The following is a 17,376-nucleotide window of genomic DNA, read 5'->3' on the forward strand; positions in this document are numbered from 1 at the left end:
ATGGATGTGGAACTGATAATGCAATGTTATTTGTGTCTACTCAGAAGTAAGTTATATTGAGTTCAATAGAATGTATTCCTAATTAACCGTGTTTAGGATTTGATTCAAAAGTAATTGTAGTAAATGGAGCTTTCTTCTGTGCAATATGTTTAGCAAGAGCATTCATCATAAAACTGATCTGAAATAGGAACTGAAAGCCATTTTGGCCAGGGAAGTTAGAATTTCCACTCGACCATTAAATTTATTGCACTAGTAACTTCTTGTTTCATAGTTTCTCCTAACTCACAGTACTGTTCAGAGGGCAAAATGGACTTATGAATGCTACCTGGGCCCACTGGAAGAAGAAAATAGTTTGGCATGATTGATATCCAAGAAAAGAAAGGAATGCAGTTAGACAGTTCATATGGAATGACATTATCTCGAAAGACAAAGATTTAACAAACAGTCAAGATTTTAACTGGTTTCAAAATCAGCACGATGAGTTCATGAGATGTCCTAGTTAAGGTTATTTGAAAAGAGTGGCCCATGGATAAAAGTCTGCAGAGGTATGATGAAAACAAGAACAGTGCATATTATAAAGTTAGGATTGCAGTCTTTGGCACCATTTATTTTGTGTGCTCATATCTCAGACCTCAATATAATTCCCTGAGTACATCACATAATTGAACAGGCAAATATAACTACAGACTATTAAAATACATTTAGTATTTAAAAAAAAAAACATTTACAAAGCCATTAAATAGAACATAACGGAGATAAGACTGATTTAAGCTGAACATACTGTAAACATAGTCTTTTCTCTGTGCTGAAAGGATGGAAAGCAAGCCTTTTTGGGAAGATTATTCCACTCTGAAGGCCCCAGCACTGCAAAGTATTTCTCCCATTACATTTCCGCTGATGGGAAGGGTATGGAAGAATAGCTTGATTCAGGTATAAACAGATAACTGCACCTTATTAATGTATATAAACACAACTGTAGGATGCACACACATCTGAATTTTAATAAACGAAAGCAAAGGACAGGATTGAATAGGGCAGAAATATGTCATTACCTCAGTGATGCGTGGATTGGAACATTTGACATTCCTGCTTGACCAGTCAAGCCACCTTCCCCATCCACCGATAGGGGAGGGACAATGCTGACGTAGGGTGCACTTTCCTTCTCCTGTGCACCAGCCACACTCAAATTTCTGGTCTGCTTTCAGGCATAGTCCACAGCTTTCCCGCTGGGCTGCACATTTATATAGATGAACTGTGGAGACAGAGATAGGAGCCTGAGCTGAAAGTGAGAGGCAGTGGACTCCTGTCAAATGAGATAGATGCATTTGCTCAGAGCATGACCTGAAGCAATTGTGTGAAGTTGCCACCAATGGAAATAATAATCTTAGGTGCTTTTAAGGCAGGAGATGAGCCTTTTTCTGTTAGTTGCAGACTAAATGCTGCACAACTTTCAAAGGGAGATCTGCCATTTGTTAATATTCTTTTGCACACTAGGTAATATCTCCACTATTTCTCTGGGCTTGGGATATATTGATTTAATTTATCTGCTCTATGTATAAATGGGTGGGTTGGTGTAGCCTCTTAGCTGTTAACTATTTAACAGGTTTTGTTATTTTTAATCAATATTGGCATGTTCAATAACTTTACCTGCCATTTTATATTTGTATATGACGTTTTGTTTAGTTAAGCTTACCCATCCACTCACTGTCTGTATCTTCCTTTTTAAAGAATGTGGGTCTAATTATCATGACAATTCTAAGTCACATGATGACATTATCTTAAGGAAAGAAAGAACATACAAACATACATGCACTCAGATAATTGTGTAAGTTTGCATGGACTCTAAGTGTCACAAGGCACTTTCCTGTTTCAAAACATAACTGTTTCCACAGTCGTTCAAGAGAAAAGACAGAAGACATTTGATGCTTATGAACTGGTGTTTTATTGCTAGTTCCCCTAAGGTATTTCAATATTCCCACACTAATTTAATGCTAAACTATTGCTGGTTGAGCATGAATCCAATAAATATGTCCAGCTGTAGTTAGAGGCAAGATGCCAATGTTAACACAACTTGGGTACCTCTATAGAGTTCTGCAGTTTTGTAGCCTGAATTAAGGCCTCAGCCTAATTGACCTATAGCCATCCAGCTCTTTCTGGATTGCTGGGGGAATTAAATGATTTCTAGCAAATGCTCAAAAACTTTATAAATATAAAGGTCCGTATTCTCCCTTTCTTTCACATAAAGTCTTAATGATTCCATTGTTAATTTTCACAAAATCCTTTTGTGCAGTAATTTTCTTTAAACTGTCCACACTTCCAAATTCTATGAAACTGAAATTCTTGGGTAGCATAATACATGGCTAGCAATTAGCAATCCAACATTTGTGATGCATGAGCAAGGTCTGACTAAAATATGCCTTTCTGTAACAGTGGACATCCTATTATATCTTTTTGCCTTATGTTTAAAGAGCATTTGATTTGGGTGCATGACATATTTAAGGATGTATGATTTTCAGAAAGTTCTGAGCAACTTATCTTACATCCTGAAGTGGCAAGGTTAATGGGATTGAACACTCATGAAGTGAAGATCAAGACAATTTTCAATAAGCTATTGCATGATTGTAAAGGAAATGATTCTTCTCTTTGCTTAAGTGGTTCCCTTCAAAGGAAAGTAAATTGGTCCAGCTAGCATGCAACAAAAAGCTGAATTCAAGAACTATAGCTAAGGTCATATAAGGTCTTCCTATGAGGATAAGAGCTTGAATAATAGGGGCCTATAAAGTCTTCTGCTTCCTGTTGAACCTTTCCACATTTTTTAATATTGTTTCTTCCATGCCTCATTTGGACCAGTCTTCAAGGCTTCTTTGTTTTAGTTCACTTCACTTCACTGAAAATGATGATCCCAGGGTGTTTGGCAGGGCTTCCACTGTATCAGGTTTCATAGTAAACTTCAAAAGTGCTCAGAAGCAAAATATAGGTCAGGTGGGATAAAATAAAAACCAATTAAACAGATGTCTTTGTTGCCATAAAACTAGTTCCTTTAATGGGTATACATTTCATAGAGTAAAACAGATTTTGGGCTGAACTGCCACTAATTTAGTTATATAAAAACTCTGATCCTCTGCATATTTCTTTAGATGTTCCACCAGAGCAATAGCTTCCATTATCAGCTTTCTTTATATACTAAACACAGACCAGTGATACCTAATTCTTTGGGCATGATGGGTACAGTTCTTATTTTGAGAATATGTTGTGCCTACATTTGCAAGCTATTGGTCTGAGGGAGTGTTGCTCATTCACAAAATAGCAGCTATGAAGACATAAACAATTTACCAGAATGTTACCTCTACTTCCTTTACACCCCACCCCCCCAACACACACACACACACACACACACACACACACACACCTTCTTTCTCTTTTTGGGCAGGTGACTACAGAGATCACTGGATTTCAATTGCTCATCATTTTATTTTCTAAGAAAATTGCTAGAATGCACGTGTGGTATTATTTAAACACTGGAACTTTGTTTGGTAGTATGTGAGCTTCCTGTTTTTTAAAAATAACAAGCATTCTTTTTAATGTAAAATGTCTGATCAAAAGGGACCAAACATAGATTGGCCCTGGACCTGAAGATGTCTTGAATGAATACACACACACACATATGAGAACTAGTGTGGTGTGTAGGACATACATATACACACACACACACACACACCCCACATGTATGAGAGCCAGTGTTGTGTAGTGGTTAAAGTACTGGACTAGAAGTTAAGAAACCCAGGTTCTAGTCTTCCCTTAGGCCCAGAAGCTGACTGAGTGACTTTGAGCCAATCACAGTCTCTCAGCCCTAGACCGGGAAATCAAAAAACATCTAATAATCTGCACTGAACCACACATGCATGATAAGTCTTTGCTGAAATATAGATTAATCTAGGAAAGAAAAGAGGGAATGTAATTTAGATTTTGGGCTCTATGCCAGACTTAGCCTTGTCCAAATTACCTTTCATGTCCATATTATACAAGCATCAGAGCTGTAATACTGTGCTATGTATAAATGCATTAGGGAAAGCAGATGTCTACTTAATACAGATTCCCCACCTGGAGTCTTCTAGATGTATTGGGAATGCTAGCTGGAAATTGTGAGGGCATCATCATTATGTGAGGCTGACCTTGGATAATCAAGAGAAATCATGGCTTGGAATGGATGTAAATTAATGATAAAAATATTCATGTGGATCCTTCTAACAAAATGTAGCTTCCATTATCATGTAGTTAGAAAAGGTCTATGAGAGTAAACTTTTGAATAAGACTGGAAACAAGGACAGATGTCTGTGCAACCGGAGTGTCTCAGTCATGGCAGAACCTCCTGCAGTACAGGTTCATCTTTCACTTCTAGTCACCTGTATACAGTTCTTAGGATTTTAATGAGAATGATGGATGTTCTGGGACTGTTGAAATGGGAAACTTCACAATTTGTAAATAAATATGTATGACAATACCAATTTTGGAATTGGAGGACCAGTAGAAAAACTCTGATCCAGTTATGAGCAGAACCCAAATCTCTGCTGAGACTGGTTTGTCTCCTGATAGTTCCCCCCCCCCCGCTTTTTGGCCAGTCTTCTCCCTTAATCACCACAATCCTAAGCAAACATCTTTTTGTATTGTTGAAGGCTTTCACGGCCGGCATACGATGGCTGGTGTGGGTCTTCCGGGCTGTGTGGCCGTGTTCTGGAAGTTTTGTTTCCTAACGTTTCACCAGCACCTGTGACCGGCAGTCTTCCGGGCTGTGTGGCCGTGTTCTGGAAGTTTTGTTTCCTAACGTTTCACCAGCACCTGTGACCGGCAGCTTCAGAGTGCAGGAGCACAGACAGGAGCAGTTCTCTCTCCTGTCTGTGCTCCTGCACTCTGAAGATGCTGGTCACAGGTGCTGGCGAAACGTTAGGAAACAAAACTTCCAGAACACGGCCACACAGCCTGGAAGACCCACACCAGCCAAACATCTTTTTGCTAAAAAGAAGGGAGATGTCAGAAGGGAGGGCTTGCTAGTAACAAGAGAATCATGACACTAAACTTTACTAAAAAAACTCATAGTCCTGCATGATTGCATGAGAGTTGTAGCATTAACATTTCAGTCATTTAATTCCAGAAAGATTGTAAGCTAAAACTCTCAGGTACTGTAATAGGAATTAGGGTTCCTGATAATACAGTATATTGGATGTATCCAACAACAACAAAGTAAAGCAAAAGAGTGTCCATGGCCTTTGGAAGCTCTGAAAGAGACTCAAAAAAGACTGGAAAGCTGCAGTAGGAGAGGTGTTGCTCTTCTTAGCAAAGAAATATAAAATACCAGAAGACCAAAATCACTATGGCCGGTGATATTTGGCTGCAGACATAAGTTAGATCTAGAGGTGTATTTTTCACCCACTTCCACAAAGTAAGAAAGTGTCAGCCAAGACCAGGAAGAGACCAACATGGTTTTCTGGCAGTTTAAAAGGAAGCTTTAAAAAGTTGTAAGAAGGCATCCTTCAAGAAATGAAAAGAAGCCTCTCAAACCAAAAGAGCACAAATTCTAACAGGAAGTGTAAGGTGATAATTAGAAAAGAAAAACAAAAAACAAAACAAAAAAGTGGAAAACTAGCCAGGAAAGAGTTTGGGCTGTTAGACAACAAAGGAGTGAAAAAGGGGCTCAAGGAGGATGTGGAAACTGAGAAAAGCTCAATAAATTCTTTGCATTTAAGATACCTGAGCCAGTACTGCCTTTCTCAGAAAGAGAAAATTGGGATCAATTTTTAACAAGGGGAGCCAGGGGAGACTCAGAAAATTCTAGGCTGGTCAGCTTAATATTTGTCAGTTGCAGAGTTGAAGACAAAGAGGTAGCAGCAAAGAGTTCAGTTTTCTGTGTCTGTCTGCTGCTACATATGGCTGCCCTAGTCAAGATGAACTGAGGTGATCTGCTGTGCTTATCTGCAGTCCACTTCTGCGTATTGCATTGCTGCCACCCATGTTTTCTCTATGACCAGTTATGATATTTTTAACAATTGAAGGCATATATAGGCCCTGAAGGTCTGAGAGCCCCGAGTGGCCTGCCATCTCTGCCTGGACTGTATTTACATCACTATCCAGTGGGGGAATTATGTCGTTAAGGTTAGGGTAGTTCTGCATTGCAAAATAAATGCTTTAACCATTCAGGGACTTATAAGCTAATTACCCTCACACCCCCTCCAAGGAGGATTGTAATGCCTGTTTACCTTCAGGCCTCTCTAATGTTGAGTTTGCAATTCAACATTATTGTCCTATTGTCCTAGTGTCCTATGCAAGCTATGGGATTCACTTCTAGGGTCAAACTTGGCTTTTCTCCAAAAGCTCTTAAGAAGGAATAATACAAAAGGATAATTGAGACAACTGCATGTTCAAGTCATGTTACATAAATGGATGAAAACATAACAGAATATATTGTGAAATCTTTACCTTTCATGTCCTCTGGGTTGTCAATAATGAAGTTTCCATTCCAAACCACAGCAAAATCTACAGCTAAGTTGCTTATGTCCATTCCATCATAGAGGTACTAGGAAATAAGAAAATTAAACATTCAGACAAAATGTGTGAGAAGCTTGGGAAGCCAAAGAATGAGAAATTTAGAATTGTACAATATACAACTTTAGGGACATGTGGCAAAATTGGAAAGCCTAGCAATTTTCACATAGATTTCCAGAGGGGGGGGGGTTATCACAGAGGGATAATTAAATCAACTGACAGACCTGGAGAGAGGTAATAGATTAATTATCCATTTCATGCAGACTATTCTCACCATTCAGTCTTGGGTTTGCTGATAAAGCCACATTATCAATGAAAGAATTAATGAGATGAAAAAGAAAATCCTACACTTCCCTGTAAGAAAGCTACACTGAGCTCTTCTCTATGTAAATATGCTAGTTTATTCTGTATAAAGTACTTGGAAAATACCAGCATATTGATGTTTTACACAGCATGTAGAGAAACAAATGAGATCATAGTTCTGGAAAAAAAGCTTTTCATTCAGTGATAGCTCACTGGGCTGATACAGACTGTGCTGTCTTGTCTCTTTCAGCCAAGTAGACAGTGATTCATGAAAACATATGTGTTAATAGACTTTAAAATATCATGAAGCCTACAAATGATTGACGTGGCTGCTCCCCTGATACCAGCAATACTGAATCTGTTTCCTTAGAGCAGAAGTGAGAAACTCAATCATCGAGTCTGAGCCTCCATGGTCAATAATGAGGCAGTGCAAATTAGCAACATCCGGATGGCCACATACTGTATTACCCATTCCTATTCTAATGTTATAACCATCCTTGATCAGGATAACTGGCATCTATAGTTTCCTTGGAAGTGCCATGTACCTTATCCCAGGAAGCTATCTGAAGTGTTAACTCTGCCAGAGACAGGCAAAGTAATTTCCATTTCAATCACTACTTTTGCAGCCTATTTTCTAGTTATAAGAGGTATAAAAATTCATGTCTACATGCAGTCTTTGGATCACTTACCCAAGTTTTACATGGCATGATTTTCTCTCTGCTAACCATAATATAATTATGGTTCCCCACAAGGCGGGGGGGGGGGGAGCATGAGTAGTGCATTTGGAATTCTGTGAGTATGTTGGGGATCTATAGCTGCTAATTGTGGAGGGCTTGCCCATTCACAAATGGCTGCTAGGTCACCAAGGGAAGTGTCCACATGGAACTTGGTGCCCAGATTGGGGGATCCCAGCTGTATTCATTGTAATCAAATTACTTTATCACATCAAAGGTGGGGTGTTTCCATTGTGGAATTTCAAATATATATCCAACTATTCAATTCCCCATTCCTATTGCATTCCTTTAATAAATGTTTTTCTTTGATCTGAATGTGAATCTAGTGTGGGTTTCTGACAAATCCAAGAGACTCATATTTATGTCTAAGAGGAGATTAAGAAGGAAGCAAGTTAATTTGACAGAAGTGATAAAGGAGCTGGAACTGAGGTTCTACCAAGCTGCTACCTCTCCTGGGCAGATAATTATCTTGAAACTCTGGAAGTCACTATTTTTACCTATCTCCTTTCCATATCTTTGCTTCTAAAGGGCCAAGGTACCTGTGGAAGCATTAAGAATGGGGAGGCATTTAAGGCTTCGGGTCTCTTCAAAATATTCCATTAAACACATGTTTTGGGGGCAGGTATATAAACAGCAAGGAAAAAAAAAAAGATTGCATAAAAATAAACCAAGAAAATGTAAGCTAACAGCTCCAAATGTTTGAACAAAGATTCTAAACACAACTTTTCTCTCCATTTAATTAGCAGAGAATAACAGACAGTAGCAGAGGAAAGGAAGGAAGGAGAGGAAGATTGGTAAGAGGATGGAAGGAAAAGGGAGTATTTTTATATAGGAAAAGGGAATATGTTTTTATATATTTGCATATTAATTAATTTTCTTAAGTTGCATCATTAAGTGATTAAAAATTGTTAATTAAAATTTGGGTTTTAATTCTTCTGTTCATATTATTAAATAATTTGCCTTATACAGTGCATATTTAAAATATATATTTGATTACAAACAGGCTTTGATAAACAGAATATGGATCAAATGAATTACAATATATTACCGGTTATGCAAACAACATATTCCATGTATTATTAAAATTTCTTCAATTGATCTCAATGAAAGAATGCTGTTACTTTGTCTGATGTTCTCTAAGAAATGTTAGATGGAGAACGTTTTCTATTTAAAGAACTTTTTAAACATTCTTGACACTTTGCTAATGACACAGTGACTGTACAAGTTGTACCCTATTCAACAAGTCAGGCAGCAATAACTATTGAAAAAAATAGCTCTCTTTGGTCACGGATCAAAGTCAAAACATAATATGAGAGGAGATTCCGATCAAACATTTACACAATAACATCTAGCATTGGGAAATGGAACGATAACTACCAACAGAAAAATATTAAATTCTATAATTAGGATTCCTGACAGATGTTCAACAACTGATATAATAACTGCAGTTTATGCTACAGTGGCCAGAACCAATGAAATCCTATTACACTGTGGATAGAATCATCACGTAAGAAATTGGTGAGCAAATTAAGTACCTCATAGAATTTCTCAATTAATTAGAGAACAGATATCCTTTTCTCACCAATATAATAACAAATTACATTTCAGATCTTATGCGACTCCTGGGGTTTTGCTTGGATATAAGAATAATGAATTTATTCTTTGGATGCTGAAGAAGCCCTGGGAGTGCTGAGTATTCTCAATGGCCACAGAATGCTGAATCCCTGGGAGGTGGTTGGAGAGATGGAAAACTGGGAATTATCAGAAATGGGGTATTCTAGAAAAGGACATGTTTAACTAGCTAGCTAGCTAGAGCTCTGAACAGGAAACTTTGCTTCATGACATTTTCTTACCTTTATTTTGTTTCTTGTGATCTTTATTAGTACTGTTCAAGAGTGAGTGCTGAGGTACATACCCCAAACACTACATCCATATATAAGACTTGGGTCATCAGGCCTAAGAGATCTCAAAGTTTGCAAGTGCACAGAAACTTCCATGAGAAAAGCCATAAGCCTCTTCAACACCTTTCCAATCCAATGTGGAGATTGTGTATTTGCATTAATGTGTTTACCTTAATGTATATGTTATACAGTATGCATCATAATGAATTTGCTTTAATGTATAAAGCACATGATAACAGAATCCTATTTTAGGCTATACATAACTGATCAGAGACTTGAATGAGGTAAGTTTAAGTGACACAGGGTATTTCCCTATTCTGGCAACATCTTTTTTCTGCTGTGTCAGCATGACATTACTTTCAAGTTGTCCCCAGCCTTAAACTGTCCTTACTTCCAGCAGTGTTAGAAAAGCATTTTCCCCAGTAGTATTTCTCCCCAAAGCTAACTGCATCCAATGGTAGTTGCAAGGTTTATAAAAGTTGTTACCTTTCATTACCCATTTGGTTGGAGATGGTGATCAATAGTGGGTGGGATCAAAACAGCATAACTCCCTCCCTCTGGTCTCTGGTCAGACTCATATGCTGTTATTCTACTGATTCCCAAGAAAATTGAACAGAATTGCACAGTGGCACTAAATTGTTCAGCTGTTAGTAAATGCTTTAATTCTATGTCCTTTCCAGTTTTTGTAGAAGCAGAGATTCTAATCCACATGCTAAGGCTGGCTAATATTCATAATTTTCCCAAGGTGGTGAACAGTATTTGATAATCAGTCAGTAATTATGGTAGTTGTGAGTTATTTGAGATTTCAAGAGCACAGCATTTCTGATAATATGTAACACTGCTTTGGAGATTGTAAAATATAGCTAAATCAGGCCTTCAGATGGAAAGAACTGCAGAAATTTGCTGCTGAAACTAAGGAGTAAGAGTTGAGGCACCTGATAATGGACAATAATTTTAGAAAATGGGCTGGCTCAGATCTGCTGCCAAAGGTTTGTGACTTCCAAAGGGGACTCTCCAACACAATTGTGTTAGGGGATCAGGAGACACAAATGTGATCAAGAGAAATGGAGGCAAGGGGAAGGGAAGGGTAAAATACTGAGTAACTGGCCAGGATTTGCTTACTATATAGAATAGCAACTGATCAGAGGGAGATGTGCTGCTCAGAGCTGATTGCTCTAGCAGTGAGAAGGTGCTGAGAGTGAAGAAGAACTGCCATCAATGCCCCCAAGTGAAAGAAGAAGGAACAGACCTACTGAGGAAGGAGGAAAGAGGAAGATATGTTACTGCTGCCATGAGCATCACATCTGTCAGGAGCCACTGCCACTGCCAGTTCTGATGGCCATGGCTAGGTGTGGCAGTCTTTGAGGATGAGAACAAGGAGGAGGCATGGTTGGTAGTAGGTGATTAAAAAAAAACCCCACTTTATTCAGCTCAGAATGGGAAGTGGAAAGAGGGGCATAGGAAGGAGCCCAGAGTTGATGGTCACTCCTGCAGCTAAACTTGCTTCATTTCTGTGCAGTGCTGCAACTGGCAAATGTTTTTCTTCCTACCTGGTAATCTGTGGAGGAGGGAGTACAGTAAAGCCAAAGAAATCACTTTGCTTATCATAAGCTCCACATACAAAATCAGGATAGCACTGTTTGGGGGGTTGTCAGAACAGAGGCAGTAGAGGCAGGACAGGGACTGGCAATGGGAACAGCACATTTCATGCCAGTATATATTTTTGCCAGTTCAAGGATGGGTGGATAGGACTTTAATTCACCAGTGGGAAAAGGGTTACAGGGCCAAATAATGCACAAGAAAAGCAGATTAGGCAATAAAGAAATACGTTTACCATGTCAGAGGCTGAGAGCCATAACTATATTAATTCTTAAATATAGCATGTCTTTTAACCCTCTCCTGATCTTTGTGAACTTGCACTAATGGCTAAGAATACTTTCCAAATATCCAGCCCTAAGATACAGATCAGAACACTTTTCCTATTAAAGCAAAAGTAAGCAGGTAAATGAAATGGAATTATCTACAGAACTTCCTGAGGCAGATATTACTAGAAAAAATCATCATAGTTATCCCCAGCACTGGAGGATCTAGGACTATCTATATGGTCAGCACAAGACTGAATAATGACCTTTTGCAGATTACTTTGGTTGAGTGATTTACTCCAATGGTTTAAACTTAGGAAAGGATTCAAAAAGTTTTGAATTCTTTCATGATGCATATGCAGTGAGTTTTATTAATGGGAAAACTACCCACCCAGGAAATGAATAGCAATTGTCAATTTTAGTAGGATAAATTCTAACAAATCAGGCCATCCATGAATATTCTTAATGGGGGGCAATTTATCCTGTTAAGCTTATCTGTATAAAATATATAGTACAGCAGGATATGCTCAGTATTTCATGGCACTTGAGCCAGGAGGGCAGGCTTTACTATTGTACTGGATGTTCCTGATTCTGCCTTCTAATACTGCTGAAGGAAGAAAACTACACAGAGAGAATGCAAACAATCTGTGGTATTCAGAGGGGAGTGAGCTGACCAAGCCTACTTTGCAGGCTAAAAACAGGATTCATGGAACCCTACTATGATATTTATGAGGCAGGTGTTATGCTTACTCTGATTGTTAACATCTACCACTTTCTGCTTTATTGCAATCTTTGCTTGATCATAGACCAATTCCTTCAATGACAGTGGGGAAATCCATATCAAAGCATTTTGATTTCATACTTCCAGAGGACACAAAATTGTCAGCAATTATTTAAGGATTTAAGACCTCTTGGGGGAAAGAATCCTCTTCACCTGTAAGTTGACAGTATTAATCAATGTTCTGATCTTTATTTTGAATAAACCCGCTTCTATACAAAGGGCCAAACTGGGCACCTAGTGGCCCACTTCAAACATTTTCTCAAAAAAATTGACTCCGTTGTCTTCTAAGTGGCTATTATGGACCCTGTTCCAAGTCCAGCATCATATAAAATGTGAGCTAGGTATTTAGCAACAAAAAGCTTATTTGCAGCTGGGGCGTAATAGGCACTTCTATTGTACAGAGAAATGACATCTAACTGCAGTGCTTTGTATGCAACAAAAGTGACTGCCTGTGGAGTGAAAAATCACCCCAGATATTTAAAGTATGCCACCTGCTCTATTTACTGTTCATTAACTATCCAGGTAAGCTTTTTTGATCTTTTAGGAAAAATTATAATCTTTGTTTTACCAAAATATATTTGCAAAATTTGTATTCTTCAATAAAATGTTAAGATTCACACTGCCTTCCTTAGACCTATTGTGAAGGAGAGAGAATTACTATGTCATCAGCATATAATAATTACTTTATGCATAATTTCTGACCACTTTATTATTTTTATTTATTCAATTTCTATAGCTGCCCAACTCAATCCAAGTGACTCTAGGCGGTGACTTTAAACTTTAATTAAACACTTGATATTAAATTCATATAAAAGTTAAATTCAGGTGGGGCAAGCATACATTCTTGTTAAATGCCTTTCCAATGGGCCTATATCCTGAAAAATAATTGGTTACGTCACATCTTACCCTTAGAGAAATATTGTCATAGGGTTTGTAGACAAGAGTAAGTAAGCAATAGTGAACTATAGTGGCTTTAAATTTACCCATAGTTTATATCCAGGCATGTTCCTCTGCCATGATGTTTTCTGAGTTCAGACAATCTATGAGCTTCCAGTACTATTATCTGGCATAGATTTTACTGACTGTGCTTAATAGATTGACTGGATGATAATTAGCAATATGGCCTATGTTGCCCTTCCAAATATCCTGATCTGGACTGTTTGTGATAATGGATTCCGTGATGCAAAAAGTGGACAGAGTTCAAGTCTCTATAAAAGAAAAAAAAAATTTTTTTTGTTTTTAACCATCTTATAATTAGTAGTCTCATACACCTTTATATGGGATTACTTCCTACTTCCTCGGTAGGACTTAGTTCTGAACAGGGGTACACAGAATTGTGCTGTAAAAATTATAATTCTTGTGATACTTTTATTGACCAACTCTCTCATGGGAACATCAAGACTCTTTACTTTTACTTTCAAAGGAAAAGTTTACAATAGCCCCTTAAGTAACCTGTTGGAAAATTCCCATAAAACAATTATGAAATTGTTGATTCCAGCATGACAGCAATGACAGGTTTTACTGCTCTTGGGAATGCAGTAGTGATTGATGTGTTTGATTCCATCATCATTCTTGTTAGCTTGGATGCTCCTATGGGATCATTTTTGTTTCATTGCAAGCAAGGGAGCAGTGGCCTCTTTTATGGTGCTTGTTCAAGGGAGATTATGTTTCCTTAATTCTTTTTCCTCCTGTCTCATTCCTGCTCCTTCCCTGTCTTCTCCAAGCAACGGACAGCTTTCCAGTGTTACACATTCTATCAAGCTACTGGGGCCTGGAATTTGACAGCTTCCTGATAAGAGGCCTGCAATTCTCTTTATCTCTCCTGTGTGAATTAGCTTTCCCTTAACACCTTTGTCATATGCTCCCCCACCAATTCCCCCCTTCCCTGACACCCCCAGAAGGAAGCTGACAGATAAAAGATCTTCTCTGGGGCTAGGATTCTAATTAAACACCTCACTTGCCTGTAGCACATTCCCGCCTGGAATTCAGGATTAGTTTAACCCTGGCATAAATGCTTCTAAGTCCTTTTCTTTTTTACCATCTACATTTGCCTCATCTGTAGCCTTGTCATCTAGGGCAGCAAGCTCTTTAATACTGGGAAACTGAACAAATGTAAGCAAGACAGATTTTCAGTTACCAAAGATCATTTAAAAAGTGTTCATTTTCAAACAGAGGGGAAAGAAAAGTGAGCCAACAAACTAAAACTATACTTCGTTGAAAAGGACTAGACAGAAAAGATGGCATGGTGATAGGTAACAGCCGGCTGGGTCACCAAGAAATGGGCAACTATGATGAATGGACAGAAGAAACAAATAGCCCATACTTGGCGGTTTATCTTCCCATTCCTGGGAGATCACTTGATTGTTAGATAGTGGTCCAGTTTCTTAGGCAACCCTGCACTAAACAGAGTTGATTTTTCTCTTTACTTTGGACTAAACAGTGACTTCTCCAGTTTTTAACAGGATAGTGGGAAGGATGCGTGAGTCTTATATAGTAACATAACTTCTTCTACTGCATCATTTATGAATGAACAAATTCTTATCCTCAAATAATCTCTCAAGTTGCCTCGGTGTCTGATATAGGCACATAATTCATCAGTGACTCAAAGTTTGTTGTAAATGAGGAAAGACAACCATGTATAAAGAAGAGTTGTCAATCCATTTTATTGGGATAAATAACTATAAATGAACATTGCCAAGGCTATCACTGTAGCTATGTCAGCCTATGATTTCCTCAAATAATTTAATTGTATTGTAGGCCTGAGAAAGGGAGGAAGAGAAAATATATTGACTTATCCTAGCAGGAATTAGTTTTTTAGACTGCATTTGTCTCTTCATTCACACTATGTTTTTATTAGCATTTTTTAAAAAGAAAATACAGTTCTCACATATCAGTCATGACATGAGAAAGTAATGGCATCAGGCCAGCTAATCCTGATTATAACACAGTGTTTTCTTTTATCTCTATCCTCTGACATCTGCAATGAACATGCAAGTCTAAGATCTTCTTAGTCATCCACACTCTAGTGCTGACACTAGTGGCAGCTGACATGATTTTGGCAATGAGGCTCACTGGCAAGGCTTATGGAAATGGGGTTTATGTCTTGCCTATATCAGTACTATCTATATGATGTCTCTCCTAGGTGCATTTATTTGCCAGTGAGATCAGACATTTAACAAAAGCAGGACCTTATTTGTGGTTGCCCCAAAGTTATAAAGTATAGGCTTTTTAAGGACTCTGTCTTTTTCCCTGCTTTATTTGTGGAAGCAGAATAATTATTAAGTCCTATCAGGCAATTGTGTCATCTGTAGCCTTCAGTACGAATTTTTCTTTTCTTTCCATTTTTTCTCTTTGGTATTGCTGTAAAGTATGTTTAAATTTTTGCCTTTGTTTTAAATGTATTTATTTCATACTTTACAGTTTCTTGGAAATGGGGATAAACTATTTTATCACACACACACAAAATATTTTTTAATGAAGTCTGAAAACATAGCAAATAAATAAATCCCCAACTTTCTTTTACATCAGCAAACCCTATTTCTGTTATTTATTACCATCTCATAAATTTTATCTTCTTACCGAACTATTCTGGCACTGTACACTTGAGCTATTGAAGCGAAGAGCAGGTACACGATGAATCACACCTTGAATGTTGAGGACACATTCATATCCACGCTGGCCAGACTGAGGTTGGGGTAAATTCCTAGCCTTCAGTGTGATGGGCTTCACTTCGCCAACAGGGATCAAAATCTCTTCTGTAGGAAACAACTGTGGGCAGTCCTGGAAAATACGAACAGAAAAAAGTTATTCATATACACATATGGGCATTTTATACTCCAAATATGTTTGAACTTTAAAAAAGTATAAATTCTGAGAAACTGTACCTCAGTAATAAAACAATTACCCAGTCTTATGTCTAGTTTTTCCCAAAAAGTTGTTCCATTCCCAAATGTAACTGTATCTGGGACTGGGCTGAAAATTCTGTTAAGAATTATTTTTACTTTAAATAGCCAAGATTGTGAAAGATAAGGAGGGAATCAAGAAAAAAAATGGCTTCCTGACTAATCTTTTTCATTGACTGCCTGCTGTAATATTTGTGTTCCTAATAGTATCTCTCCTAGCCATCCTGCTACTGGGAGTGCCATTTTCCCTCAATGGCAGGAAGCATTGTCTCCACAAGAAAGAAAAGCAATATCCATTTGGAAGGAGAATGACAAATTAAATGTATTCATCAGCGTTCTACTTTGAATAAAGAGTTCTTCCAACACGGCTCATAAACAACAACAAATAAAAGTAATCTAATACGGTATCATAAAATGTCATCCTAAAATTTTATAAAATCTAATACATGGAAATGCAGATTAACTAAAGGCAATAACTGAATCCTACCAAAAGTAAAAGTGAACTGAAACAAAATGCCTTCAGGGACCTTCCAAGGTATTGAACAGGTCTCTTTGGGGTGGGGGAAAGCCTCAGAGATAACCACCAAAATGGGCTCCTCTGGCTTCACCCTAATGAAAACAAATGGCAACCCTTCTGATGTTTTTTGGTGATGAAATTATGTAGGTAAAAACTGAAGTAATCAGAACAAACACTTATCCAGTCCATTGGCAGCCTAATTTCAAGAAAGGCCACAGATGTTTCAAGAAGAACTACAGAAGAAGGGAAGTCACTATGGCCTTCATGTACTTTTCCCCACCATCACGCACAAAGAACAACTTATGTTCAGACAGTATATCACATCTTTCTGGTGAAGAACTAAAACTGAGGTAGAGATCAGTAATCTATTTTTTTAATTTTAAAAAGTTTGATGTATTATAATTTTTATAATGATGACTCATAGTGGGTACATACGAATTTCTCTTTGAAAGATCTCTTGGTATAAGAGATACTGATTCATATATAGCTGAGTTGGCAGGGGCAGGGCAGGGTACTATGATATCTATAGAGTTATAAGCCCAAAGCAAGGCTGTGAGTTAATCCAATATTCATCATCAGGAAAGGGAGGTGCTTGGTGAATAAGTTTGAGTTAGTAGGCAGATGTTTTGGTCTAGGAGTGCCAAGAGATCAGGCCTAAGTAACATCAAATGAGGGAACTAACTAGTAAATTGCCAGTAGTAGTATACCAAAGCTGTCACAGATGTTATTTCAATGAAAGGGGTTTTTTCCCCTTAATTTTGATGCAGAGGAAGTACAGAGCACAGGTTTGCTCCCAAATATAAACATCTCTTCTCTGTTTTTTAAATCTTCACTGAGAC

General features: G+C 37.9%; 1 protein-coding gene across 2 annotated transcripts in view; it reads right to left on the bottom strand.

The window, feature by feature from the left end:
• The window catches only part of PLXNA2 (plexin A2), a 459,753-nt gene that overhangs the window by 137,984 nt on the left and 304,393 nt on the right, over positions 1-17,376 (bottom strand). For both annotated transcript variants that reach the window (XM_088153293.1, XM_088153294.1), the window contains exons 10-12: positions 15,698-15,898; positions 6,472-6,568; positions 1,053-1,252 (exon numbers count right to left, since the gene is read on the bottom strand). In XM_088153293.1, coding sequence (XP_088009419.1) covers positions 1,053-1,252; positions 6,472-6,568; positions 15,698-15,898 — 498 coding nt within the window. The remainder of the gene's footprint in view (positions 1-1,052; positions 1,253-6,471; positions 6,569-15,697; positions 15,899-17,376) is intronic.

This window comes from Python bivittatus, unplaced genomic scaffold, assembly GCF_059951505.1.
Source record: "Python bivittatus isolate LINGU-HERP-01145 unplaced genomic scaffold, Pbiv_v1 ctg000700_np1212, whole genome shotgun sequence".
NCBI classification, from domain to species: Eukaryota; Metazoa; Chordata; class Lepidosauria; order Squamata; family Pythonidae; genus Python; species Python bivittatus.